At 35.3% G+C, this 26548-nt stretch overlaps 1 protein-coding gene across 9 annotated transcripts in view; it reads left to right on the top strand.

Moving 5' to 3' along the window:
* The window catches only part of UBE3A (ubiquitin protein ligase E3A), a 95136-nt gene that overhangs the window by 10379 nt on the left and 58209 nt on the right, over positions 1-26548 (top strand). The window contains exons 2-5 of one of the 9 annotated variants that reach the window (XM_086711335.1): positions 6866-6929; positions 9077-9196; positions 10672-10884; positions 12424-12468. In XM_086711335.1, the coding sequence (XP_086567461.1) occupies positions 10733-10884; positions 12424-12468 (197 nt within the window). In that variant the 5' untranslated portion in view covers positions 6866-6929; positions 9077-9196; positions 10672-10732. Of the gene's footprint in view, positions 1-6865; positions 6930-7938; positions 8006-9076; positions 9197-10671; positions 10885-12423; positions 12469-26548 lie in introns of those variants that run through there. The other 8 variants (XM_086711343.1, XM_086711337.1, XM_086711338.1 and 5 more) reach the window with 8 other exon arrangements.

Genomic DNA, 26548 nt, shown 5'->3' on the forward strand with positions numbered 1-26548 from the left:
GGGTGAATGAATGAAGGTTCATGTACTAATTGATCTAAAAATACTACTCCAGTTGGTAACTGCTCAAAAGAATATAATTAGGCCACTTTGAGGTATTTTACTAGATATTAATAGAAAATTAAACATCTTCAACTTTTACGTTTTATATCCTTCAAGTATAGTCTTTAGAACAATTTTCAATTTTTTTTAACAGATGCAGATGTAATTAAAATTATATGTAGTAAGCATTCTTAAAAGCACTTTGAAGTTAAATTAGAAGCCAGTGGTCTTTTGTTATCCTTGAATCAGATTTTAGAGTTTATTTTTTTTTAAGTTTATTGTATTTATTTTGAGAGAGAGAGAGAGCTCGCGCAAGCAGGGGAGGGGAGAGAGAGAATCCCAAGCAGGGTCTGCACTGTCAGCACGGAGCCCAACAGGGGAGCTCCATCTCATGAACTGTGATTTGAGCTGAAATCCTGTCGCATGCTTAACCGACTAAGCTCCCCAGCATGCCAGATACTTGAGTTTAGGGGCTACATTTGATATGCAGAGGAAATAATAAATGTGAAAGTATATGTTCATGATTATTTCAAGGAAAACCCACCTACCTTTAGTTATTTCAGTGTCTTGTACTGTATGTCATTTTTTGGTGTGTGTGCATAAAATAGGCTGAAAGCATAATTCTAGGTTTAATTTTAGGTTAGACACTATATAAGATTGAACTCAAATGAACTATAGTGCAGAAAGAACCTGGAGGAAAATTTCACAATACTGTCATTTGGACTATGTGTCACATTTGCTTCTATTTTCAGATCATAGAATTCTTGACCAGAATATGTGATTCATATTTAAAGCCAGGAAATTGAGATAAATCTGGTAATTTAGAATTTCTAAAAGATTTCCATAGATGACACTTGATCTACTCCTAACCCATGTAACAAAACACTTAAGTAAAGGTACCTTATTAGGGGGAAAATTGGCCAATCAGGAATGTACATTTTGTAGTTATTCAGGTAGGTAAATAAGCATAACTTATTTAATTTATGAACTGTTCACAGAACCCAGAGGGAGGGGGAGGCTAAATGCCATTAGAGAGTTCAGTTCTTTTCCAATACACAGTAATTGTGATCCCAGAGTTCTCCTACCTACTCCTATATATAACTGTACAATCTAGATTTGCAGCAATAGTATCAATTTCAAATATTGGGTTAGGTTATTTTCATAAATCATAAAACCATGAATTCTAACATTTCTGTATTTCCAGAAAGCCTCTTGTATTTCCTGGTTGGTTTTCCCATCCCCCCCCCCCCCCCTTAAATATTGGTGCATAGAATTATTTTTGAGAGTGAGCAAATGCAGGTAGATAAAATGTATTATAATTCCCAACTTTATTGAGATATAATTCACATACCATACAATTCATCCTTTTAAAGCATATAATTCAGTTTTAGTAATAACTGTATTTAGTATATTTGGGTTTTAGTATACTCAGTTGTACAACCACCAGGGCTGATTTTAGAATCTTATTATCCCAACAGCACTTCATTCTTTTTTTATGGCTGAATAATATGCTATGAATATATGCACTATTTATTCAGTTAGTTGATAACTATTTGGATTGTTCCCACTTTATGGTTATTATGAATCAAGTTGCCATGAACATTCATATATAGGCTTTTGTGTGGACATAATATATTCAGCTCTGTTGGGTATATATCTAGAAGTGAAACTGCTGGGTCATAGGGTGTCTATGTTTAACATTTTAAGCTGCCAAAGTCCTCCAAAGTGGCTGCACCATTTTACAGTTGACTCAGCAGTGTATGCAGGTTCTTTCTGATAGCACTACCTCCGTTCATTGTCCCTTTATCTTAGTAATTTTTATGGGTGTGAAGGTATCTCTTTGTGGTTTTGATTTGCATTTGCTTAATGACTAATGATGATAGAAACATTTCATGTGCTGATTAGCCCTCTTTGGGGGTGGATCTGCACAAATCCTTTGCTATTTTTTAATTGGGACTTTTTTTTTTTTTTTTTTTTTTTTTTGAGAGAGCTTCTATATACGAGAGTGGGGGAATGGCAGAAAAAGAGAGAGGGAAAATCCCAAGCAGGCTGCACGCTGTTAGTTAAACTCAGAGCCCCATGTGGGGCTCGATCTAATGAAATGTGAGATCATGACCTGAGCTGAAATCAAGTCAGCCGCTTACCTGACTTAGCCACCCAGGTGCCCCTTTCTATTGTTGTGTTTTAAGTATTCTTTATATGTTCTGGATACAAGTCTCTTATCAGATACATGATTTTCAAATATTTCTCCACATTCTGTGGGTTTTCTTTTCACTTTTATGGTTGTTATCTTGAAGCACCCAAGTTTTAAATGTCCGGTTTATGAATTTTTATTTTGTTGTCTTTGGTGTTGTTATTTAAGAAACCATTGCCTAATCTAAAGGTTATAAGGATTTATGCCTACTTTCTTCTAAGAGTTTTGTAGTTCTAGCTCTGTATTTAAGTCTGTCATCTGTTTTGAGTTATTTTTTTGTATATGGTTTTGTTTAGATTTAGATCTGTATTGCATTTGGCATGTCCTTGGATATTGTGTACACATATTTACCTTTTATTTTTTTTTCCACTTGGGTAGACAATTCTCTAGATCAGTTAAGGGATCCTTTCTTCACTGATTTAAAATGCCACCTTTTTATATGCTACATTTTCATAAACCAAAAAAAGTTTATTGAAGTATAATTTATATCCAATAATGTATGCCCATTTTTAAGTGTACAGTTTGATGTATTTTCATGCATATATGTCCTGTAACTGCTACCACAGTTAAGAACTAGAACATTTAAATTACTCCCCAAAAATGTTCTTCCTAGTCATTTCTCCCTCTTAGCTCCTGGTAACCAACCATTGCTCTGCATATTAGTTTTGCCTCTTCTAGAGTTGCATATAAATGGTGTCATAAGTTATATATTTTTCTTTCTTTGACTTTGTTCCTTTAACAAGTATTTGAAATTCCTCCATTTTGTATTTATCACTTTTTGTTTGTTTTTTAGTGCAGTACAGCTATGCCCCAGTTTGCTTATTCATTTTTCTTTTTTTTTTTTTCTTTTGGTGAACATTGAGATTTTTTCCAGCATTAGGCTGTTGTGAATAAACATACACTTTGCGTGTGTCTTTTTGTGAACATGTTTTCATTTCTGCAGAGTAAAAACCTTAAATTGGAATTACTAGATCACATGACAAGTTTATGTTCAGATTTATAAAGAATTGTTTTTCAAATTGTTCTATCATTTTGCATTTAGCATTTGATATTTTCAAGTATCAGATGTTCTGATGGGTGTGTGGTGGTATCACATCATAGTTTCTTTTTCTGTACAGTAAAATGTACGTAAGATAAAATTCATTACTTTAACCATTTTTAAGTGTACAGATCAGTGGCATAAAGTATATTCATGTTGTTGTGCAGTCATCACTCTTACTCATCTGTGGAACTTTTTCATTGTCCCAAACTCAGATTCTGTACCCATTAAACAGTAACTCTCCCCTGCTCCTGTTACCTTCTCCTTCCCTCCAGCCTTTAGTGACCACTCTTCTATTTTCTGTCTCTAAGAATTTGACTATTCTAGCTACTTATGTAAGTGTAATCATACAATATCTATCCTTTTGCTTCTGGCTTGTATCATGTAGGGTGATATATTCAAGGCTTACTCATGTTACAGCATGTATCATTTTCCTTTTTTAAGGCTGAATAGTATTTCATTGTATGTAAAAATACCACAATTTGTTTAAACATTCATTCACTGGACACTTGGGTTGCTTCCTTCTTTTGGCTGTTACAAATAATGCTGCTGTGAATATGGATGTACAAATGTTTCTTCAAGTCCTTGCTTTCAGTTCTTATATTTTTGGTTCTTGGGTATCTACTGAGGAACGGTATTATTGGGTCATAGGGTGCTTCTGTGGTTTTTTGCCTTCCCTGTTTTCCCAGATTGTCAGAACTCTATATGCACTTACCATATCTTGTGCTTCTTTACAACACAATTATGTATTGCAATTACATTATTTATTGTGGTTTTTATTATTTGTGCCCCTTTTGCCCATCACATGAGGACAAGAGATTATGTCTAGTTTCTTTACCACTGTGTCTTTATCCACTTGATGTGCACTCAAACTCTAATACACTTTTTATATTGAGATGTAATTGATGTATAACATTGTATTAGTTTCAGCTAGCAGACATTTTTTGAATGAATGATTAAGAATTTGAAGGTTAACAAGTTTCAACCCACACCGTGGTTATGCTAAATAAAAATGAGAGGAAGAAAATAAAGAGTGGCAGCAATTTTTTCATTCTGTATCTAGAAGGACAGCAGGATTGGGCATGTTGGAGTGATTTTTTGGGAAATAATGGAGTTTGATTATATGCTAATGATACTTCAGGCGTGCATGTGTATCAGTGGTAATTGAGAGTAGCAGGCTTATCACAACTTGAGAGATAGAGACTTAAAGATATAGAGTTGGGTCCAAAGTATAGGGGTGCTATAGAAATGGATGGCATTGCACAGAGAATTAATTTAGGTTAAGAAAAGGGGCTAGTGCAAGAAACTTTAGTGGCCAAGAATGAGGGGTAGGAAGATGAACTAGAAGAAGACCTAGTTGCTGTCACAGGTAGAAGAATATATAGGTGGGTACAGCATTATGGAAGCCAGGGAAGGTGAGTACTGGTGTGAAGTGCTGCAGAGATAAAATAGGATTAGAGGCCACAGGATTTAGAATACACAGGAATGATGATGACTTCTGTAAGAAAAATGTCAGTAGGTGGAAGGTTTTGTGTATAAGCAGCTGAGATAATTAATAATGGTTTTCAGGTCTTTCCAGCAGTTAAAAGGGAAGAAAATAAGGAACTGGTACTCAGGGGTTAATAGAGTTGAGGGGATTATGTGGAGAGTACGGTATGAAAGCAGTATTTAAACATTTTGTTCTAACAACAGAATGGATGAGGACAGTCTTTGGTCAGTTGTGAGATTTATAAATTTACAAAGCTTAAGAGTTTCAACAAGTAGCTTTACCCATAAATTTAAGACATCATAACCATTGTTCAAAGAAGTGCTGAGGGAACACACAAAAAAACGATAGAAAAGGTAGTCTGTGAAATTAAGTTTTGACCTAGGTTAGAAGGAAATGAAGGAAATAGGCTATTGAAGAGATGAAGGACATAACAAATGTAATAATATATAGACATAATGTATATAGGTGGTGTGCATATATAGAGTGTGAGGGTTAACAGATGGACCATTTTAAGAGTAAATGAAAATGTTAGAGGGGCAGATGAATGTAGATGGATAAAGGGTAGATTACGTTTTTATTCTTAGATTATTAGACTGGGCTTTCTGGAGAGGCACACAGATATAAATAAAATAAAGGTACTAAGTCTTGTATTAGGGTGCTAATGGTTAAATTTACAGAGACTACCTAACATTTCTGGGGCTTACAGTTTCTCTTATCCTGTATCACTCTAGATTTGATGATATATTTTCCTATGATTATGTGTTCCCAATCTTCTAAAGCAAGGTATTTCACATTTGGATCTGTGTGTCACCTGAAATGTGTATTAAAAATGCAGATTCATGCACCCCCACTTTATGCACCGAATCACAGTCTGAAAGTAAAGGTCAAATACCCATTTTTTGCAGATTTCTCTAGTGGAGTCTATTTTGAATACATTGAGACTTGGTTCTCTAAGATCTTAAAACTTTTTTAATATAAAAAATATATGCTGTGTATTCATTTTCTACCATCAACCTAGAACACTGGGTGGGTGTCTTTTTTTTGTTTTTGTTTGTGTTTTTTTAGTATATTTATTTTATTTTGAGAGAGCACAAGTGAGCAGGGGAGGGCCAAAGAGAGGGAGAGAGAATCCCAATAAGGCCCTGCACTGATATCGAGGATCCTGATGTGGGCCTTGATCCCATAAACTGTGAGATCAGGACCTCAGCCAAAATTATTGGATGATTAACTGAATGAGTCACCCTGGCCTGCCCCAACCCGACCTCCTGTGGGTTTCCTAATCTTTGGGAGTTGGTTTCTTCATATATGATCAAAGGAAATGATTTAAAAGACTGCAGTTCTTATTCCACTGAGAAATGCAAAAGAGTTAAGAATTTACAGTGATTATTTGGGTACATGTTTTAAGCTCAGAATTTGGTTTTTGATGGGTCAGGGTATTTTTTTTTTTTTTTTTTTTTGATGAGTTAAGTTTTGATAGACATGTTACATGTTTGATTTAGGAAATAATCATTGCTGCCATGTGTTGAGCTCCTTTTTTGTGCCAGGTAGCATTGTCCTACATACTTATAAAACATTTTCTCTAAAACTCACAACAACCTGACGCCTGAGACTCAGATATGAAAGAACCTGCCCAAGGCTGCAAATCTAGGGGGTAGTGGACGGATGCTCGTAAATATACCTAATATAGCAGATGCTCATAATATGTTAAGATGCTACATATTATGAGCATCTGCTATGTTAGGTACATTTATTTACCTATAGCTAAATTGCTATAGGTATCTGAAGGAATTAGAGGCATACAGTCAAACAGTTTTCATGTATTTTCAGCCCTTTTGGAGGGAGGGAAGAGTAAAGAAATGGCAGACTCTAAGCTCTGTGGATGAATATAGGAAACATGGCTCTGCCAGAGGAAAGCAGTCAGGGAACAGGGCCTGTCTAACCACCCTTGCATGCAGCCTGGCAAAAGCATTAGGGACACTTGTCTCTTGGTATGTTTTTGGATATTCATAAACATTACAAAAAATGAATTTTGGGGAAGATTTTTTTTTTTAGTTTATCCAGTTGTCTATGTGAAAAGAATTGAGTGAGGTGTTTTATATTTTAGGTTAAAAATCTGTAAGAACCTGATTTTACAATTCACCAGCTCCTCAGAAGTTTGGCGAAATATGGTATGTTTCTGTTTTATTTTTTGGAATTCAAAATGCATGCATATCTTAATGTCATAGTTAGAATAAGGAGAAACATTTTCAGCAAATTTGGGTGCCTGCTATTTTTAAAGCATTGTGCTAGGTGGTAAATCACTGTGCTACCAGGTAGACTATAAGGGACAGAAATGAGATTCTGAAAGAAATTAGAAGAGGTTAGGATGCTGTGAAAAGTGAAATCTTATGCATGAGAAGATTGAAGGGGACAGGTTTGGCTGTTAAGTTGTGAGTTAATAATAGCTTCCATTTGTTAAGCTCTTACTATGTGCCAGGCACTGTTCTGAGCAGTTTAATATGTTGGTTTGTGCATCCTCAGGACAGCCCTCTAAAATAGACACTACTATTGTCTTACTTCTCTCTATGAATGAAATGAGGCTCAGAATGGTTAAACAACTTGCCCAAGAGTTGCCATCTAGTAAGTGACCAAACAAGGACTTGAATCTAGATTGGCTCTGGACCCTATTTGTGCTCTGTTAAACACTGGACCTCATATAAAAGCGGACCAGTAGAGAGAACTTGGCTCAGTAAAATACAAATAGCTCTTTAATGAATTAATTTACCTCAGTTGATCACTCGAGGTATTTTAACTTTCTCATATATTATGTTTACAGGTTGGAAAGTTAGACTTCTTTGGGGGTTCTGAAATCAGAGGGAACCCAAGAGGGAACATTGTTCATTTCAGGGATGCCATTGCCTTTTTCTCATGTAAACTCAGGAATATTCTAGGCTCTCATAAGGAGACAGGTAGCTATGATAGGGAAGTCTAGAAAATTGGATTGTTTTGTCCAGGGCATATAAGTCCCATATATTTGGAGTTCCCTAAAATTACTTGTATATACTAAGGCCAACCCTCACCCTTATCTGAATTTGAAGCCCAAGTTCATAGGCTGCTGTAGAGGTATGGACTCAAGATTGATATTTCAACTCTTCTCTTGGTATTCTCAGATACCTTACTATTTTATATTGGGTTCTGGGTCCATGCTGGTAACCGCCTTCTGTGGTTGTTTATTGCCACTTTGGAAAGGTGTCAACTATCAAGGGTATTTTTTCCTCCCTCTTAATTTTCTCATTTTTCCTTAGTTCACTTTTTGGATTTGGCCTGGATATACAGTTTGGTAGGGAAATCAAATAGAGGAAAAACTAGTTGCACAAAATGAGTTCTCAATACGGGGATATTTCAGATGTATGTCTTTGCCAGAACTATATAGGATTAGGATGCCTGATAAATTTGAACCATGACAATCAAGAAAGTTGTGCTAAAGCCAAGTAAGGGGATCAAAAGATACTAGGTTGAGGGAGGAGAACATGTTTTTGTATCTTGCCAGTCTCTTTTATGGAATTGAATATTAGTGGATTTATGGCTGAGAAAGAATAGAACGCTTTTTTCATGGAGTACCCAAGGGGTTTGGGCTGTTAGATTACCCTACTTAATGTAGAGTAGGTAGGACTAGACTTTGGGTGTGTGTGTGTGTGTGTGTGTGTGTGTGTGTGTGTGTGTGTGTGTGTAACCATTAAGCATTTGACTACCTGGAAAACTCTATGACTGTTAGTCTCATTTAAACAGTTGCCATAATAGTGGGATCTCAATCCATATTCTGAATCTTTGCATACACTGAAGTTAGGAAACTCTGTATAGTAAAAACTAAATCAAACCAAAAAATTCTAACCCTAGATAGGAAGTCAGTAGATCTGAGTTTTAATCCTAGCTTCAACACTAATTCTAAAATCTTGGGCAAGTCAGTTAATCACTCTAAGTCTGCTTAATTTGTTTTGGTTTTTGTTTTTTCCTTAAATTCTTATTATAGTATCTGCCCTGATTAGGTAGAGCTGAAGTTGTCCTGAGTCTCAAACAAGACACTGTTGACCAAAGTGCTGTGTAAACTGTAACACTCTGTAAAAATACAAGAGATTATCACCACACTTTATCAAGTGAAGAGATCATTTAAGGAAAAAAAAATCTGGAAAATAGTCCTTAAAAGCATTTCTATAATAATTACTCTTCTGATGAATGTTGAATTGACACCTGATTTGAAGCTTTGAAGATAAGTTTTTGAACAGTGAATTGGATTTATATTAAAGTGTTCTAACTAAAGATTTGTTTAATTTATTAGAGTTATTAAACCTACGCTCAGATCAAGTTAGCAGCTAGACTGGTGTGACTACCTGTTTTTAATCAGTGACTCAAAGCTGTGATCACCCTGATGTCACCGAATGGCCACAGCTTGTAAAAGGTAATTTTGAATGTTATTTTACAGCCTTTAAAAGGCTGTTATTATAAAGTAAAATATGTTTTGTAAGAAATGAAGAAAATTATAGTTGGCAGGAACAGTGCAAATAGTAGAGCTTAAGTGGTAATGTGCTTCTCCATTTAAATATCCTTCCTAAAATATTTTATGCTTCCCCCGACCCCAGATCTATCTGTATAAGTAAACAAGAAAGTATTTCTCAAAAATTTCATGTTTTTAAATAAACCTGTTTGAACATTATAAAAACCATAAAAAAAATTCTCAGTGTGCATTTTAAGATGTGCCTTTTATGTGGTAAGAGTTTTAACTAAAATACTTCTAGAAATTTTTACAACTTCAATAAAACTGGTATAATTTTCTCTCCTAGATAGTTATCGTGGAGGTAGAAGGAGTGGCTTGCTGGCTGGACAAGCTGCACCCATTATTATTGGAAGTGATCCTCCATTTGAATGTTCCAGCTCATGCTGCACTATCTAGATTAGTAGGCATTTTGTGATCAGTTTTCTGTGATCCAAATCAAGGCCTAAAATTGAGACTCTTCCAAGATTTTTTCTTTTCTAATGTTACTTATTGTTTATTTTAAAGTGTCTTTTCTGGTTTGTTATTCTGACAAATTGGTTAACTTAAGTCAATACTTTTTCTTTTTTCTCCCCATTGATAATATCCTGAACATGTACTAGATCCTTACTTCCAAAAACTTGACAGTAATGAATAAAAATGCTTTAGTGGCCAAAGTAAAGCTTGGAAACTAATGCTAGATGTTAGATATTTCATAGTTTGAGAGTCAGAATCATAATTTTAGGATATTTTTTGGTAAATTATTTAGAATATTACAGAAATATAAGCAGAATGACTAGAAGTTTATTCAAACATACACTATTATGCATTGCAAGAAAAGCGTTTGCTAGTTCTGTGTATATTCACTTTTCTCTTAATTAAAAAAAAATTTCCATTTTGAGTAGAAAACAATTTGGGCTAACCATGTTTAAGAGACTGAGGATAGATCTGTTTTTGGGTAATACTCTTTCAATCCTTTCTTATTCTTTTGTCCTTCTGTTAGACCGAATTGGTTTAAATTGCTTGGTTTGACTTATAAATGGTTTTTAGTAGCTCACTTGAATATGTATTAACTATATAATAATTTGCTGACAGTTTGATGCTAATGTTTACATATTCTCTTGTTTAGGGAACAGAGATTGGAAAACAGAGTGTAGTTACCATTTGATGATGTATTTAACGTCTATCTCATTTCTCAAAACTTTGCAGCAGTTATATATTGTGCTTCTAAGACTTGAATTTGTTTTCCTTCTTGCTTGTGTCTTACCTTTTTGCAATAGTATTTTAATTTTCCTGTCATTGTGTCCTCATTTTTTTCCCTCTCTCTTTCTCTTTCCCTGTTAATTTTGAAAGTTTTGCCGCCTACGTGTTTGAAAGCTTCTAATCTGCCTCTCTTCCCTTAGTGCCAGCAGGTTTATTTTTTGTTTTGCAAGCCTGCTCTGCCTCCTTACAGTATGACATCTGATGCTGGAGGGTCGCACTTTCAAAAATGAGTCAGCTGGTACATGGGGTTATCATCAGTTTTTAGCTCTTCTGTCTGAGACATACAAACAAGTTTGGAAGCAATCTTGGGGTACTTACCCACAAGGCTGGTGGAGACCAGGTGTGTCACAAAGGTGATTTGCTTGCTCCCTGGGGGAGAGGGTGGAGTGAAATTTTTGCATTTGTGTCAGTGCCAAGTCACTGCCACCTCCAGCATGCCCCAATTTTTAGTTCTAATATAACTTTGTGCAAAATTGAAAATGTGAATACACTGCAAAGAGGAGCTAAAATATTTGAGCTGCTGGAGTCTTTTTTGGTTTTTTTTTGTTTTTTTTTGTTTTTTTGTTTTTTTTTTGTTTTTTTTTTTGGCATTCTTGTCCTTGGACTATGAATGAACTACAGTGAGGGGTAATTTTGAAAGTCTGGTAAAGAAGTGAGATTTTTAAAAGCTAAGAAATGTGGAAAACTGTTTATTTTTGTTGTTTTTTTCTTTTTCTTTCTTTTCTTTTTTTATTTTGCTGGTGGCTCTGAATTTAAGATTCTTTTGTTAAAGGTCAGAATTAGAAATTTCAAGTCAGTGATAAATTCACAAATCAAGTCCTTATAATGTCATTTTAGATATTTAGCTTTTCATCTCTAAAAATTTTGAGAATTTGAGTGTTAGAAATCAATATTATGTTGATTCACCTTAGTATACACTGACCAATACTGTTGATGAAACCGAATAGGATCACAGGAATTTATTTTTTTAACAGCATGGTGGGAATAGGCAAAATTGATTCATATCTCAAAATGAAAATAAAATACTTTTTGGTGTAACTGGCAACTATTTATAACTGAAGTCAGTTCACAATTATCTGTAGTAAAATTTTAATATCCCCGGTTGGTACACTTTTGATACGTAGTGCATCTTGCCGGTGTATTTTCAGGGAAAGTTAATTTCATTGTTAAACCAAGATAATCATGATTAGAATGGTAAATCTGACTTAAAGTGTCTCAAAATTCCCAAGGCTATTAGATTTAAATTTAAATTATCTAGAGCAGAAGTTGGCAAACTTTTTCTTAATGGGCCAGATAATAAATACTTAGGCTTTGTGGGCTATATATCCTTATCAGAGTTTCTCACCTCTGCTCTTGTAGTGTTTTGAAAGCAGCCATAGACAATATGTAAATGAATGAGTGTGGCTGTATTCCAATAAAATTGTACAACAATAGGCACCTGGCCCAGGCCTTAGTTTGTTGTCCGAGGAAATAGTTTGCTGACCCCTGATCTAAATATAGTTTGGGACTGTGAATACTAGTGAATACTTTTGATATTATGGATAACTAGTAGTTGGCTGTAGAAAGTTTCGTAGTTGTATGTTTTTATTATAAATATTGACTTTGTGAATAATTATGTTTTATTATACTGCTTTGTATGTTGGTATCTAAATATAGTGTTTACAGTTTTCCTTAAAAACAATGTGCTGACTTTTTTATTAGTCCAGCTTTTATAATAAATGTGTTGAATGGCAGTCTGACTTGATCACTTTTTTCTTCTGTTGAAATCTTTAGTTACTTTTAAAACTGTTAACAATTAAATCTTGTTTTCAAATTTGTCTTCTAAAATAACATGTCTGCCCTTTTTGGAATATGGAATATTCTGCTTAACTTTCCTCAATTGCATTTTACAGATCGCCAGGAGAACCTCAGTCTGAAAACATCGAAGCTAGCCGAATGTAAGTGTAACTTGGTTGAGGCTATGGTGTTTTTTAAGTTAACCTAGATTGCTTTAAAGGTGTCATGTTATTTGACAATAATTTCCAGTTGTAAGAGACTAATACATTAAAAAAAAAATTGGGAGAGAGGAATGTGCCTACTATTTTTCCTACCAAATAAATACCTCTAAACTTTGGTAACATGGTACTAGATTTCTACTTTTAAGTGGATAATTGTATACTCCTGGATTGTAATGTCTTTTTGGTCACCTAGAAGTTGTGGAGAAATAGAGAGGGGAAAGAGGTTAACAATCACTTATTAAATACTCACTATGTATAAAGCAGCTGGTGATGTCTTGTGGCTACAAAGATGCATAATAATTAGTCCCTAACCCAGATAATTTTACAGTGTACCTAGTAGAAAGACATAGAAGCAAATCATCTTTTTGGTAGAGTTATACTGAGGATGCAACAGGAACATTAAGGAATACCGTGTTACCTAGGTATTCAAAAGGAACCTAAACCAGGTGGCAGGGAAATAGGGGTGGCCAGGGAAGGCCAAATTAAATCTTGAAGTGTAACTGGAACTTAGGTAACCAGAAGCATAGTCAGAGTTGTTCTAGGCAGAAGCATGGGTAAAGTTATAAAGCTGCATAGTGTGTGTAGGGAACAGTAGGCATTTGAGGATTTTTAGATCATAAGTAGGAAAGTGAAAAATAACACTTGATAGAGAAAGGGCCTTGCCAGCTATGTGAAGGGCCTTGGCCTGTCTCTCATAAGTATCTGGGAGTCAATAAAGAATTTGCTGAGGAAGAGGTAGTAACCTTGTTAGACATAGGTTTTTAATAGTTTTGGCAGCAGAGAAACAGAATTGAAGAGAAGTCCGTGGTGGCAGGTGACCAGAGCTTCAGCAGTTCAGTCAGTGACAGCCCTAAGAAGGGCAATGAATAGGAATTCAAGATAACGTTCTCTGGATTTAAGAAAAGTATTTAGAAAGTGAAATAGTTAAGACGTCAGTGACTAGTTGTAAGAATTTAAGAAGTTTAAGGTAAGGTAACAGGAAGGTGGTAATTATTGAAGCAAGGTTTTTGAGATAGTAAGGGTTGAAATGAAGAATATAGGTATAGGGATTGCTTTGGAATAAGAGCAGAGACCCCTATCTTAAACTAGAAGAAGGAGATAAAGATGGTTATGTAATGTTAAATGTGTTTGCAGATGAGAATAGGGGAAGTCAAGGTCTTTTTTTTTTTAAGTTTATTTATTTTGAGAGAGAGAGAATGAGAGAGGGAGGGGCAGAGAGAGAGGGAGAGAGAATCCCAATCAGAGTCCACTGACAGCACGGAGCCTGACATGGGCTCAGTCCCATGAACCGTGAGATCCTGACCTGAGCCAGAATCAAGAGTCAGATGCTTAACTGACTGAGCCCCCCAGGTGCCCCAGTCAAAGGTCATTTTTACTTGGAGTATTTTCTCAGTAAATTTGTATAGGTCTGCTACACCAGTTTATTTCTCCTTTGAGATGTTAGTAGACACTTCTTGAAAAGGAGGTTCAATTGTTGAATAAATTTGGGAACTACAGAATTAAACAGGTTTCTTTACTGAAAATAGTGGAATACTTTAAAGTGCTGATGTACATTGTGAATCTCCAAAAGGGATTGTAAAATGTATTTCTCAAATTTATGTGTCCATGTAACGTTTTCATCCTATTTTTTTTGTGGTAAAATACATGTAACATTATTTTTTAAGTGCAATTCAGTGGTATTTAAGTACATTAATATTGTTGTGTAGATTCTCCACAACTCTGTGCATCTTGCAATGCTGAAACTATATCCTTTAAATAATAACTCCCAATTTCCTCTTCTCCCCACCTCCTGGCAACCATCATTCTACTTTGTATTTTGACTACTCTGTTTCATATAAGCGGAATTATTTATATTTGTCTTTTTGTGATGGCTTATTTCACTTAGCATAATGTTCTCAAGCTTCATCCTGTTGTGGCATTTGTCAGAATTGTCTTCCTTTTTAAGGCTGAATAATATTCTGCTATATGTATATAACATTTTGTTTATCCTTTCACCCATTAATGGACACTTGGATTACTTTCATGACATGTTTAGGACAACACAGATATCTCTTTGAGACCCTGCTTTCAATTCTTTGGGCATATTCCCAGAAGTAGGCTTGTTGGATCATATGCTAATTCTTTAATTTTTTGAGGAACCGCTATACTTTTTTTAATAATCTCATCAACACTTGTAATTATCTGTTTTTGATAATTGCCATCCTAATGCAGTTATTTTTTTTATTCTAGTTTTGTGAGCATGTAACTTTCTAAGAAACATGTTTTAATAGGGTTTTGTGGAACACAGAGTTTGATTAGGGAATTTGAGAAGACTGTGCAAATTTGGAAAGTGTCTGGGGAGAATGGATGAAGAAGTAGACCAAATATTATTGAGTCTCATGCTACTGAGTGGTTAGTTGAGGTTAGGGAACATATACTTGGAGTTTAAAGAATTTCTTTAATAGCCAGAAAAGAGGCATGGTATTTCAAGGTTGGGTATTAGCAGAACAGATGGGACAGAATTACTAGTGGCATGTGCATAGGTTGTTAACACTGAAGTAAGTTGAATATGTAAGTCTTTGGTGATGGCCATGATTGGATATATTGTGGTGCCAGACAGAGGTGTTAGGCTGGTTATAAAAAGCCTTGATAGGTCAGAGAGATCGTTTAGTGTAAGTGAAATTTTTATAAGGATAGATGATAATGATCAGGGGTTGGATATTTAATATGCCTACAGTAGTGATTGACATAGAGAGGCGGTGAAGGTTTCTGAAGAAAGTCAAGTAAGTATTTTGGGTAAGAGGGGCTAAAGTGTTGGGATAGATCATGAACACAGACATTGAAGTCAGCATGCCAGTGATATAAATGGGGGCAAAATAGAGCCTTTAGTATATGGGTATAATTTACCAGAAGAAAGGTATTCAGGTAGATAATATGATTTTCAAATGTAAGTTGTGTTTGTGTTGTGTTTATTTTGTTTTGATGGACATTGTTTTAAATACAAGGAATTAGAAGAATAATAGTGGATTTACGGGTTTTAGTTGTTTATGAAATCCTCACATAAAAGGGATGCAAGATAAGCAGTGCCTTTTGGGGTAAAACCAGGCTTTAGTGAAAGCTAAGAGGTTGAGGAACCATTATATAAAGCAGTTGAAGATTAGGGACAACCTGTATTATAAATATTTTTCTAGAGATCTTAGTAGAGTAGATTAATGGGATGAATCAATAGTAAAGAATAGAAAACAGTAGATGAAGCTTGGCATTTTGTAGTAAAAATGAAGGATAGCAAGAATGTGAGACATGGTAGGATATGTGTCACAAGATTCCAGATGAAACTCTGGTACTTAGTTCTGGTTGAGTTGAGCAAGCTGCCGTACTGTTTAACTTGATCATATTAAGGTAGAAAAGCCGGGAATTAGACCTAACATGATGTCTTGATAACGGCATCTAAGCTTCCAGATATAATCGTTGTAATACAGCTCTGTCTTCGTGTCCGTCCCCATTTCATAAATTACTATACCTGTGGAAGCTATAACCAGACAATGGTTTAGTAAAGTGAGTAGGTCCAGTTTATTCTACCAAAATTTTATGAGTTTTGATGTACAAAATAGATAATGAAGGATTCTTGGTTTTACCTAAGAATTATCCTAGGATCTTTGAATAATGGCAACATCTTGAAGAATGATTTTTTGGGGGGCAATTGGAGACACATTTGCATTTGGCATTCTTTACGGAACATCTTGGGTGCATTCTAAATGGTAATTATAAAATTAAAGAATAGGGGCGCCTGGGTGGCGCAGTCGGTTAAGCGTCCGACTTCAGCCAGGTCACGATCTCGCGGTCCGTGAGTTCGAGCCCCGCGTCAGGCTCTGCGTCAGGCTCTGGGCTGATGGCTCAGAGCCTGGAGCCTGTTTCCGATTCTGTGTCTCCCTCTCTCTCTGCCCCTCCCCCATTCATGCTCTGTCTCTCTCTGTCCCAAAAAATAAATAAACGTTGAAAAAAAAAAAAAATTTTTAAAAAAAAAATAAAAAAAAAAAAAAAAATTAAAGAATATACCTAGTGTTGCCTATTCCCTAGGTTGCAGAAAAACAGTAAAAATCTTTAACAGTTGCATGCCATGCTATAGTTTAGCCTAGAAATAGAACTAACACAATAACCCAGATCTTTTTATCCAATTGTATGAATAGTCGCCCTGTATTTTTAAAAAATTCATATATACCACATAGTGAAATATTTTTGTACATATTAATTTAGACTCTAATTTTTTTTTAATGATTACGAAGCAATTTCTAGCAACTTCAGAATTCTCATCCTTTGGTAGTTACTCTCCAACCCTATCTTCAGTGCTTAGGCTGTACGTATGAGTCTATGACTAAGAAAATGGAACAAGGGTAAACATATCAACTGATTTATGGTTCCGTAATTGAAATAAATACTTAGTTTTCTGTAAATGTTGGTAGGACCCAGGTCTCAGGCCATCATTATTTTTTCTCTCCAGGTAAGAGCTCATATTTTCATCTCTAACTCTGACTTACCCTCTGAATTGTAAACTCATATATCCAATAATTGAATGTCTGATTCTCAAACTTAACAAGTCCAAGGTAGGTCTTGATTTTCATCCTCTCAAAACTACTTTTCTTGTAATCTTTTTGCCATCTCAATTAGTAGGAAGTCTTTTTTTTTTCTTCCAGCTTATCGAAAACTTTGGAAGCATCTTTAATTTATCTTTGTCTTACTCAAGTTATCAGCAAATCATGTTGCCTCCACCTTGAAAATATCTTAATTGTACCACTTTATTTACACCATTTCCACCTTATCATGCTGATTTAAAGCCAATATCTTGTGCCAGAAGAATGAAATTGTTTCCCTGGTAGTCTTGCTGCTTCCATCCTTGCCCCTTTCATTGTATTTTCTGGGTAGCAGCCAGAGTGATCGGTTTTAAATTGAAGTTAAACCACGTTATTTATGCTCAAAACTTTTGAGGGGCTCCCTATATGTCTCAGAGTAAAATCTGAAGATCTTCGAGGCCCTGTACGAGCTTTCATTTTGTGTGGCCTTTCCATCTCTCTTGTTTATCTTTATATACACTGGCTTTATGATTTTGCCTTTAATGTTTTGATGTTCTTAAGACTTGTGCCTGTTGGGGTGCCTGGGTGGCTCAGTTGGTTAAGCTGCCAACTTCGGCTCAGGTCATGATCTCGCGCTCCGTGAGTTCAAGCCCCGCGTCGGGCTCTGTGCTGACAGCTCAGAGCCTGAAGCCTGTTTCAGATTCTGTGTCTCCCTCTCTCTGACCCTCCCCTTTTCATGCTCTGTCTCTCCCTGTCTCAAAAATAAATAAAACATTAAAAAAAAATTAAAGAAAAAAGACTTGTGCCTGTTGTTTGCGACCCTTCTCTGTGGTATCCCCGTGGCTTCCTTTCACTTGCCCCAGAGATCTCTGCTCAAATGATGTCTTATCAGAGGGGCCTTCCTTGACCAACTTCAACAAAGAATTGTCATGTTCTTTGTTTGCTGTTGCCTTTACCCTGTTACATTTGTCATCATGGGATTTAATGTCATTTGACTTAATTGATTTCATTGTTGTCTGACTCATTTAATACTAGTATGGAAGCCTAATGATAGAGTGCCTGGCCTGCAAGAGGTAATCAGTAAATAATATATGAAAGAGTGAAATTATTAAGTTAATGCAAAATGTTTATTTCTGCCTTTTTAATTCCCTTGCAGAAGTGTTGGAAGAATTTTCTGGGATCAGTTTATGTGGAAATAACTGATATATATTTGTATACAACCCACAGAACTTATGTAGTAGCACCTGACATCTTGAGCACTTAGCATATAATAAACCACTGTGCCCAGTACTCCACGTGCATTCTGTCATTTGATAATAAAAGTGAGCCTTCTTAAAACACAAACAATAACCAAAATATTTATTTCTATAGGTATGTAAAGTTTAATTTCGTGAATTTGCATTTTATTTATTTATTGACATATAGTTGATGCATAGCGATACACTAGATTCAGGTATACAACATAGTGATTCAGCAACTCTACATTATGCCATGCTCACCAGAAGCATAGTTGCCATCTGTCACCATACAACACTATTACAGAACTATTGACTATATTCCTTATATTGTACCTTTCATCCCTGTGACTTATTCTGTAACTGGAAGCCTGTACCTCCCATTCTTCTTCACCCATTTTTTCCCTCTCACCCACCCCTCTGGCAGCCACCAGTTCTCTGTATTTATGGATCTTTTTCTGCTTTTTGTTTGTTTTTGGTTTTTTGGTTGTGTGGTTTTTTTTTTTTTTTAAGATTCCACTTGTAAGTGAGATCATATGGTATTTGTCTTTCTCTTACTTCGCTTAGCATAATACCTTCCAGGTCCATCAGTATTGTCTTAATTGGCAAGATTTTGTTGTTTTTAAACCTGAGCCTTTTAATCAGATTAGACTCTGGAGTTACAGCTTGTATCCTCTGATAGAGACTGAAGAACTGGTACAATTTCTTAAATTTTTGGTAAAATTCATCAGTGAATTCATTTGGTTCTAGTGCTTTCTGTTTTGGAAGGTTACTTATTTATTCAGTTTTCATATCAGATATAGGCCTATCAGGTTGTGTATTTCTTGTGAGTTTTGGCAGAGTGGGTCTTGTAAGGAGTTGGTCAGTTACATCTAGGTTGTCAAATTTGTGGGTATAGAGTTACTCGTAGTATATCTTTTATACTTTTAATGTTTGTGGGATCTGTTGTGATGTCCCCTATTTCATTTGTGATACTAGTAATTCATTTTTTCCTTAGTTAGCCTGGCTAGAGGAGTATTGATTTCATTAATCTTTTCAGAGAACTTTTGATGTTGATTTTTCTCTATTGGTTTCCATTTTTCAATTTCATGGATTTCTGTTACAATATTATTTCTTTCCTTTTGCTTACTTTGGATTTAATTTGCTCTTTTTTAGTTTATTAAGGTGGGAATATAAATGATTAACTTTAGTTCTTTCTTTTTTTTCTAATACATGCATGCAGTGTTAATAAATTAGTGCACTAATAATTAGTTAGTGCTCTCTAAGCACTATTTTCACTGCATTCCATTCCCCATTTTGATAAGTTGTGTTTTCATTTTTATTTAGTTGAAAAGAATTTTTGGTTTCTGTTGGAATTTCTTTGTTGACTTGTTTAATATCCATGTATTTTGAGATTTTCCAGTTATTGTTCTGTTACTGATTTTGGCTTAACTCTATTGTAGTGTAAGAGTAGACTTTGTATGATTTCTATTATTTTAAATTTGTTAAGGTATATCATATGGCCCCGAATGTGATATATCTTGACGAATTTTCTGTGTGAGCTTGAGAAAAATGTGTAATCTGCTGTTGTTGGATGAGGTAGTCCAGAGATGTCAATTATATCTAATTGATTGATGGTGCTTTTGAGTTCAACTATGTCTCTACTGATTATCTGCCTGCTAGATCTGTCCATTTCTGATAGAGGGGTGTGGAAGTTTGCAACTATGATGGTGGATTTATCTATTTTTCTTGTAGTTGTATCCGTTTTTGCCTTATTTAATTTGATGCCTTTTAGTTAGGTTCACAGATGTTAAGGATCATTATGTCTTCTTGGAAAATTAAACTGTTTATCGTTATGTTGTGTCCCCTCTTTAATTCTGATGACTTACCTTGCTTTTGAAGTCTGCTCTGTCTGTCCAGCTTTCTTTTCATTGTTAGCACAGTACATTTTTAAATTTTTAATCTGTATCTTTATATTTGAAGTGTAGACAATGTATAGTTGCATGTTACTTTTTTTTTAATGTTTATTTTTGAGAGAGAGACCGAGTACAAGCAGGGGAGGGGCAGAGAGAGGGAGACACAGAATCTGAAACAGGCTCCAGGCTCTGAGCTGTCAGCACAGAGCCCAACGCAGGGCTTGAACCTAGGACTGAGATCATGATCTGAGCCGAAGTTGGATGCTTAACTGACTGAACCACCAAGGCGTCCTTGGATGTTATTTTTTTGATCCAGTCTGGCAATCTGTGTCTTTCAGTTGATTCATTTAGAACACTAATGTTGAAAGTGATTATTGATATAGTTGGATTAGTACCTAACATTTTTGTTACTGTTGTCTATTTGTTGCTCTTGCTCTTTTTTTCCTGTTTTTGTCTTCTACCCTCTTTATTCCTTTTGTGGTTTTACTTGAGCATTGTATATTGTTCCATTTTCTCTCACTTGCAAGTAGATCAGTTAGTTACTTTTCATTTAACTTTTCTTTTTGGGGTTGTCTTAGAGTCTGTAGTATACATTTATATCTTAACCTAGTCTACTTTCAAGTAACACTATACATGTCGCAGGGAATGGGAGTACCTTATAATATTCCTTGCTTCTGTCCTTTTATCACTGCTGTCATTTATTTCACATATATAAACATGTATTTAAAATTTTACACACATAAATATTCATAATTGAATAAATTGTTGGCATTATTATTTTAAACAAACTGTTATCTGTTATATCAATTAAGGTTAAGAAGAATAAGTTATTTTATTTCCACTTATTCCTTTGGTAGTGGTCTTTCCTTATATAGATAATGAGTTTCTGATTTACATCATTTCCTTTCTGTCTAAACAAGTTCTCTTAATATTTCTTGCAAGGCAAATGTACTGACAACAGATTCCCTCCCCCCCCCTTTTTTTTTTGCTTGAGAGTCTGTTTCTTTTCTACTTTTGAAGAATGATTTCTCAAGGTATAGAATTCTTAGGTTGGTGGGGGTTTTTTTCTTTGACGCTTTTTCATTCCACTCTCTTGCTTGCATCGTTTCTGAGAAGTCAGATGTAATTTTTATCTTTATTCTTCTGTAGTTGTTTTCCTCTTGGCTTCTTTCAAAATTGTTTCTTTTTTTTAATTAATTTTTTAATGTTTATTTTTTAAAGAGAGACAGTGTGAGTGAAGAGGGGAAGAGAGAGAGAGTGGGAGGCACAGAATCCAAAGCAGGCTCCAGGTTCCGAGCTGTCAGCACAGAGCCTGACATGGGGCTCGAATCCACAAACTGTGAGATCATGACCTGAGCTAAAGTTGGACACTTAGCTGAGTGAGCCACTCAGGCGCCTCTCAAAATTTTTTCTTTATCTTTATTTGTAGTTTAAAAATGATGTGCCAAGTATAGTTTTTTGGTTTTGGTGTGTTTTGGTTTGTTTTTTTTTTTTTTTTTTTTTTTTTTTTTTTGTGGGTGTTTTTTGTTTGTTTTACAATTTATTTTTTTTGATGTTTTCTGAATTTCCTGGATCTGTGGTTTGATGTCTGATACTAATTTGGGGACATTCTCAGTCATTATTGTTTCAGTTCTGATTCTGTCACTTTCTTCAGATATTCCCATTTTGTGTATGTTACACTTTTTGTAGGTCCCACAAGTCCTTGCGTATTGTTTTTGCCAATCTTTGTTCTCTTTGCTTTTCAGTTCTGTTTCTTTTGGTATATTTTCAAGTTCAGGATTTCTTTCTTCAGTTGTTTGCAATTCATTATTAAGCTCATCAAAAATAGTTTTCATTTCTGTTACAGTGTTTTTGAACTCTGGTTTTTCTTTTTTGAGTCTTTGGTTTTTCTCTGCTTACATAGTTCTGCTGTTCTTTTGTGCTGTCTACTTTATCCATTAGAGTCCTTAGCATATTAATCATAGTTTAAATTTCTGGTATGTTAATTCCAACATCCCTGCTGTATTTAGTTCTTGTGTTTGCTGTCTTTTCAGACAGTGTTTTATTGCCTTTAGTATGCCTTGTAATATTTCTAGATAGCTGGATGTGATTTCCCAGGTAAAAGGAATTGCTATAAATAGGCCTTAATATGGTATTGTGATGTAGGAGGAAGGGAAGTGTTCTGTAGTCTTTTGTTTACGTCTTAGTCTTCTAGTGAGCCTGGCTGTGCCTCTGGATTGTGAACTTTCATTTTTTTTCCTCCCCTCTTAAGTGGAACAGGATGACTAGAGTGGGCTGGAGTTGGATGTTTCCAGTACACAGGCCAGTTAGGCTCTGATAATACCTGGCAGATTAGGCTCTGGTTAACTAGTGTCCCCTGAGGATAGGTCTTGTTATGAATTCTCTGATCTATCTCAAATGTTTCCTTTTTCCTCCCCTGCTAGAAGCATGAGGGGATTTTTCTCCAGCATTTGCTGTGAGAGCCTGGTTGAGTTTTTTGAGGTAAATATCACAAAATTGTGGGGGCTCTGCTGTGGCTAGGTCCCTTTGGGAGTTTTTAACTATTAGACTTTTCTGTGGTGAGCCTCCAGGAATTTGTCAATTGCAGTTTAGGTTTTCCTCTCACATCACAGATTCCGCTGATGGTTTCCTGTTCTCTGCTTCAGTAAACCATGGCTGCGTGTATTTGCCTCTCTCTCTCCAGTCTTTGGGGCAGCAATTTGCCCTGTATCCCTCTTCCAATAACCCAAGAAGAGTTGTTAATTTTTTGTCTGTTCAGATTTTTACCTGTTGTTTGATTGGAGTAGCAGCTTTCTAGCTCTTTACATGTGGAACCAGAAGTCAGAAATTGAGATCTAGCTTGGATGCTTTTATTTTCTATATGGAATGGGAAAAATAATTCTGTGTAACTTCCAACTTAGATATATTTAACGTGTATAACAGCATTTATGGATTAAATAACATCTGGAAGTACATTCTAAAGATACAAATCTCTTTCATCGACAAATACCATATGATTTTGCTCGTGTGGAATTTAAGAAACAAAACGAACATATGGGAGGGGGGGAAGAGAGGGAAACAAACCATGAGAGACTCTTAAAAATAGAGAACAAACTTAGGGTTGATGGAAGGAAGTGGGTGGGGGATGGGCTAGATGGGTGATGGGTACTGAGAAGGGCACTTGTGATGAGCACTGGGTATTTATGTAAGTGATGAATCACTGAATTCTCCTGAAACCAATATTGCACTGTATGTTAACCAACTAGAATTTAAATAAAAATTTGGAAAAAAATCTATTTAGTCAATAGAGATAATTCTTTTTTCAGTATCCTCTCCTATAGGTTCTGATAACTGTGTTCTACTCCAGATTGAGCCTTTGCATATTCTTTTTATGCTTCTGTTAAAACCTATGAAATTGGGAGGTATTTTTTGTTAAAAAAGATGCTCATATTTTTTGTTCCATTTTAAGTTCCAGTGTAATTAACATACGGTTTTATATTTTACAGTAAAGTGATTCAACAGTTCTATGCATTACTCATTGCTTATCATGATAAGTATACTCTTAATCCCCTTTACCTATTTCACTAATCCTCCCCTTGCCCCCATCAGTTTGTTCTCTTAGTTAAGAGTCTGGTTTTTTTGTTTGTTTATTTGTCTCTTTTTTCTTTGTTGAGGTTCTTAAATTCTGTGTATGAGTGAAATTGTATTGTATTTGTTTCTCTCTGAATGACTTATTTCACTTAGCCTTATGCCCTACAGATTCATCCATGTTTCTGCAAATGGCAAGATTTCATTTTTTATGGCTAAGTAATATTCCATTATATATGTACCACATCTTTATCCTTTGATCTGTCGATTGACACCTGGATTTTTTTCCATATCTTTGCTATTGTAAATAATACTCCAGTAACCATAGAGTGCATTTACCTTTTTGAATTACTGTGCTCATCTTCTTTGGGTAAATACTCAGTAGTGGAATTACTGGATAATATGGTAATCTATTTTAAATTTTTTGGGGAACCTCCATACTGTTTTCCATAGTGACTACACAGTTTTCATTCCTACCAACAGTGCACAAGGGTTCCTTTTTCTGAAACTGGGAAGTATTCTGACAGGTATTTCCCTTTATGGTTAAATACTAGAAAAAGATAGGGTTAATTGACACTGTTATTTAGATAATACCAGAAGAGAAATTGAAGGATCTTTATTAAAGTTTCATAATTTACTAGGTCCTGAGGATATAACTGTAAAGAAGTTATTTGGTCGTGTGTCTCAGGGAACCTACCATCTAAATAATTGGCATTTATAATAAGGCACATTTAGAGTAGGTACAGGTTGCTGTGGGATCAGAGAAGGGATATGTAATAATCTTGGAAGTGATATCTAAGCTGAGTCTTTGAGAATTACTTGGTGTAAGTAGGGATCATAGTATTCTGGGCAGGAAGAAAACTTTTCTAACACCTGGAACCAAGGAAGACTGTAGAACAAATCCTTTTAACTGTAGGAAGTTCAGTATTGCTGGAATGTAGATTTAGGAGATGGGAGGGGATGTGCTAAAAAAAATGTAGCTGGAAGCAGAAAGGCATGACAAAGTGAAGTAGTCAAGTGAAAGGCCTCGACACTACTGAAAAGCCCTGGGGTTTCTTCTGATAGACATAGGAGCTAATGAAAAGTGTTAGGCTTTGAAGTGGCTTGAATTGGTCTACTTTTCTACCACGCGAAGCATCATATAAACTTACACATTGTATTTTAAATAGAAGGTATTGTGCTTCTGGTTAATGGTAAGAATGAATGAATAGATGAGCTCCCTCTGGCTTAGTCTTCTCAGAAAGCAGAATGAGCAAAACCTGGCTGGTTTTGTTCAGGTACTCTAATAAAATGTTGTTTAGAATCTATGTTAATTTTGCATTTTATTCATTATATCTTATGTGTCCCTAAAAAGATTTTAAGAAACATTAATGGGGATGGTGTACTTTATTACATAGAACTTGCTGGCTATAAATGGGATTCAAAGTTAAAAGATGTAGTGAAAATAGATGCTATTTCCCCTAAATTATTTAAAAGCAGGACTTTCTGATTTACTGGATCCTTTATTGGCTTCTGCAATCTTCTTGCTAGGATAATTGTAAGGATTAAAGGACACAACATACAAAAACCATTCACTATAGGTTAATGCAGGTTAATGAGCGGTGGTTGTTTTTGTTATCATTTTAGATTGTAGCACTACCTTCTACCCAGTTGCCCATAATAGACACCTAAGCATTTATCTCTTTCCACTCATTTACCCCCTACATGCTACATCTTTTAAATATTTCTTGCATTAGTTTCCTTCTCTTCATTCCTGCTGCTTTCTTTCCCTGGTGTATTACAGTAGTCATCACCTAACTGGATTGCCTGCCTCCACTTTTGCCAGCTTTGATCCCAATTTACAAAATAGAATTATCATAAAGGCAAATTTGGCTTAATCACTGACCTGCTTAAACCCTTCAGTGACTTGTATTGAATGTGTTTTTATCTAGTGGTTTATAAATAGTATGTGATGCCTCTGAAATTTTTTGCAAGATGGAGTATATGTACATTTTTATGAGGTGAAAATCATTCACCTTTATTAGATTACTTTTCTGCTGACTAAAATTAGAATTCAAAGTCTCTCATAATCTGGCTCCTCCCTTCCGCTTCATATTTTTGATTCCTGTTTTGAACTGTATCTTTGAAATTGTCATAGGATGTTCTCAGGCTCTTGTGCCTTTACTCATTCCCTTCTTACCTGAAATATTCCTTGTATTTTTTTGTCCTCTCCTAGTCATCCTTTGTGACTTATCTTGGCTAAGTTGCCTTTATATTACTGTACCTCTGTATTTCCTATGATATTTAAATCATCTGGCCTTTATCTTTTCAAGTAGCAAGTTTCTTAAAGAAAGAGCTAATATGAAAATAGCCAGAGAACTTGGAATAGATTCTCAAGCAGAGTTAAACTATGCTGAAAGAGACATTTGGAAGTCATCAGGTATTGCCTTGAAAAAGATGAAATGGTTCAAAGAGAAATTTAAAAGAGAAAGTGTCTAATGGCTGGTTCCTGGGAGTATAAACATTTCCAGATTAGGGAGGGAAGTCTGTGAAGAACAGTCAGAGAGAAGGGAGAAAATCAGGAAATGTGTCCTGAAAGCCCACAATAAATTTCCAGGTCTGCATTTCTCAGCAAGGTTAAAACAAAATAAGGAGTGAAAAGTGATGACTGTCAAGAATAGTTTCTGTATCACTAGATACAGAAGCTAGGTTACAGGTGCAATAAGCCTGACCTGTTTGTTTCCCACACATTGTTATTCTTGTTCTCCACTGATGTTTCTGGACTGTTACTATTCTC

This window comes from Puma concolor, chromosome B3, assembly GCF_028749965.1.
Source record: "Puma concolor isolate L17-30 chromosome B3, mPumCon1.1.hap2, whole genome shotgun sequence".
NCBI classification, from domain to species: Eukaryota; Metazoa; Chordata; class Mammalia; order Carnivora; family Felidae; genus Puma; species Puma concolor.